This window comes from Orycteropus afer, unplaced genomic scaffold, assembly GCF_000298275.1.
Source record: "Orycteropus afer afer isolate SDZICR_OR568_19922 unplaced genomic scaffold, OryAfe1.0 scaffold00103, whole genome shotgun sequence".
NCBI lineage: Eukaryota > Metazoa > Chordata > Mammalia > Tubulidentata > Orycteropodidae > Orycteropus > Orycteropus afer.
In genome coordinates this window covers 6,053,371-6,056,692 of record NW_006921690.1, presented here as the reverse complement: position 1 = coordinate 6,056,692, position 3,322 = coordinate 6,053,371, and the positions used below count along the sequence as shown (strand labels likewise).

General features: G+C 39.3%; 1 protein-coding gene across 1 annotated transcript in view; it reads right to left on the bottom strand.

Moving 5' to 3' along the window:
* The window catches only part of CCDC73 (coiled-coil domain containing 73), a 163,931-nt gene that overhangs the window by 147,588 nt on the left and 13,021 nt on the right, over window positions 1-3,322 (bottom strand). Inside the window, exon 2 of the mRNA XM_007943283.1 lies at window positions 1,136-1,207. Within this exon, the coding sequence (XP_007941474.1) occupies window positions 1,136-1,207 (72 nt within the window). The remainder of the gene's footprint in view (window positions 1-1,135; window positions 1,208-3,322) is intronic.

Genomic DNA, 3,322 nt, shown 5'->3' with positions numbered 1-3,322 from the left:
CCAAAACCAGTCCATTTCAACTCACTAATGCCTAGGATATAAATCTTTATGTGTTCTATTTCATTTTTTGATAACATCCAATTTTCCTAGCTTTATACTTCATACATTCCATGTTCCAATTATTAATGGATGTTTGCATCTGTTTCTACTTGTACTGAGTCATGCCACATCAGCTATGGAGGTCTTGAAAGGTTTATTCTATCCGTATCATTAAGATCATCACTACTCTGTGGAGTCAGCTCTTCCTTAGTCAAATTTTGAGTGCCTTCCAACCTGATGGACTCATCTTCTGGCACTATGTTGGACAATGTTTCAGGGCTATTCATAAAGTTTTCCAGTAATATATCAGACAGTGTTTCACTGGTACCCATAAGGTTTTCACTGGCCAATTCTTTGAGAAGTGGGTGGCCTCCTCCTTCTTCTGAGTCTGTCTTAGGCCAGAAACTCCACTGAAACCTGTCCACCATGGGTAACCCTGCTGGCATTTTTGTAACACCAGTGGCATAGCTCCCAGCCTCACAGCAACACATAAGCCAACACAGGAAGACAAACTGACAGTCAAGTTCATCTCCCTTAGTTGTTCTTAACCCTTCTGCACCCACCTATCTCAGGCAATTGCCTTAAAATAGAGCTGCCAACAAACAAAAGCAGTCCCTGAACCTCGCACCCACCTACCTTGGACCTCAGCCTTAAAATAGAGCTGCACCAAAGTGAAAAACAATCCGAGCCCCACACCCACCTAACTCGTGCCCTGACTTTAAAATACAGCCGCCCCCAAGCAAAAAGCAGCCTCCAAGCCACAGGCCCACCGACTATAGGCCCTGGCCTAAAGAGCTGCCTCCAAGCAAAAAGCAGCCTCCAAGCCCCAGGCCTGCCAAAATAGTTTATAATAGTTTTAAAAACTATTCTCAGTGTTATAATAAGAGAAAGCCAGGAAGAATTTTTGTTCTATTTTCTTTTCTGAAAGGCCAAATGCTACTAACAGGAATAAAATTTAGTTAAAATTTTCTTGAGATAGTATAATATCCCTAAATATGTTTAGACAACTGAAAAATTAACTTTTCAATAAAGAGTTGAATATTTTTTTAAATAAATGCTAAAAATGCTAATCTGAGGGGAAAAAATATATACTCACCTTTTGCCATTTAAGGTCTTGTAGCTCCACAATAATTTTACCAATCTGCTCTTCATATTGAGTTTCTGCTTCCTAGTTGAAAAAAAAAATCAATGAAGAAAATCAAAGACTCAAAGAAGTAACTTGTCTATAGGACAAATACTCTCTACACAAACTACAGCATCATCTACCCTGAGACAAGAAGAACCAGATGGTGCACAGCTACCATTATAGATCATTCCAACCAAGACAGCAATAGATAAACCCTGATAAAATGGCAGAAAAATATGGACTAGGACCTCAAATTCCTTAAAAAAACACACACACACATCTATTGGACTGGTTGAGACTAGAGGACACCTGATACTATTGTCATAAGAACTCTTCAACATTGAGCCTGGAGGTCACCTTGTAGCTAAATAACAAATTGTCTAAACAAATAATGAATATCACACATAAGTACTACACTCCTTTAAAAAAATCACCAATATGAGACCAAATGGTCAACAATTATTTTAAAACAAACCTGAGAAAACTTCCAGCAAGATGATGGAATAGGCAAACCCTCCACAATAAAGAAACAAGAAACCAACTGAAACAGATATAGAGGATAATCCTGGGACCCTGAGCTTTGAAGAGAAGGATAAAGAAGAGGATTAAATACTGACTAGTAGGAGAACGGAATAGATTTCAAAGGGCAGCTTGAGAAAGAAAAGTATTGCAATGAAATGTACAAAGATCTGGAATTAGAAAAACAAAAGGGAAAAACATATTTGGCATTTCTCAAGCTGAAAGCACTGAAGAAAAAAAAATCAAGCCTCAAATTGCAATACTGAAGTTCTATGGGCAGAATACTGAACAATGAAGGAAGCATCAAAGGAAGATGAAAACAATACAGAGTCTTGTACCAAAAAGAATTGGTCAATGTTTAGCCATTTATGTTGTTGAGAAAAGGTGTCTGCAATGTATAAATCACTGGTCTTGCAAAATTCTACCATGTGATCTTTGGCATCATTTCTATTACCAAGGCCACAATTTCTAACTACTGATGCTGCTTCTTTGTTTTCAACTTTTGCATCTCAGTCACCAATAATTATCAATATATCTTGATTGCACACTTGGTCAATTTCAGACTGCAGAAATTGGTAAACATCTTCAACTTCAGGGGAGAGGAGGAAACATTGCAAAACAATAAAAATATTTTTTAAAAAAACTTCATCTTTAGCTTTCGTGATCGGTGCATAAATTTGAATAATAGTCATATTAACTGGTCTATCTTGGAAACATATGGATATTATCCTATCACTGACAGCATTGTACTTCAGGATAGATCTTCAAATGCTCTTTTTGACGATGAATGTGATGCCATTCCTCCTCAATTTGTCATTCTCAGCATGGTAGACCATATGATTCATATGATTATCTAATTCAAAATAACCAATACCAGTCCATTTCAGCTAACTGTTGCTGTTGTTGTTAGGTGCCGTCGAGTCGTTTCCGACTCATAGCGACCCCATGCACAGCAGAATGAAACACTGCCCGATCCCTTTGCCAGCTCCGTGATCCCTGCTATACTTGAGCCCATCATCGCAGCCACCATGTCAATCCATCTCCTTGAAGGCCTTCCCCTCTTTCGTCGACCCTTCACCCTACCAAGAATGACATCCTTCTCCAGGGAATGGTCCTTTCTGACAACATGATCAAAGTAGGTGAGACGAAGTCTGGCCATTCTTGCTTCCAGAAGCATTTCAGGTGCACTTCCTCCCGGACAGATCTGTTAGTTCTTTTAGCAGTCCATGTTACTTTCAGCATTCTTTGCCAGCACCACAATTCAAAAGCATCAACTCTTCTTCGGTCTTCCTTATTCATTGTCCAGCTCTCATATGCATACGAGGCGACTGGAAATATCATGTCTTCTGTCAGGCGCACCTCAGTCCTCAAGGAGACATCCTTGCTCCTCAGCACTTGAAACAGTACCTTCGCAGTTGACCTTCCCAGTGCTACGTCATCTAATGTCCTGACTGCTGCTTCCATTGGCATCGATTATAGAACCAAGCAATGTGAATTCTTTGACAACATCAATCTTCTCTCCATTTATTGTGATGCAGCTCATTGGTGCAGTTGTGAGGATTTTTGTTTTCTTTATATTGAGAAGTAATCCATACTGCAGACTGTATTCTTCAACCTTCATCAGTAAGTGCCTCAAGT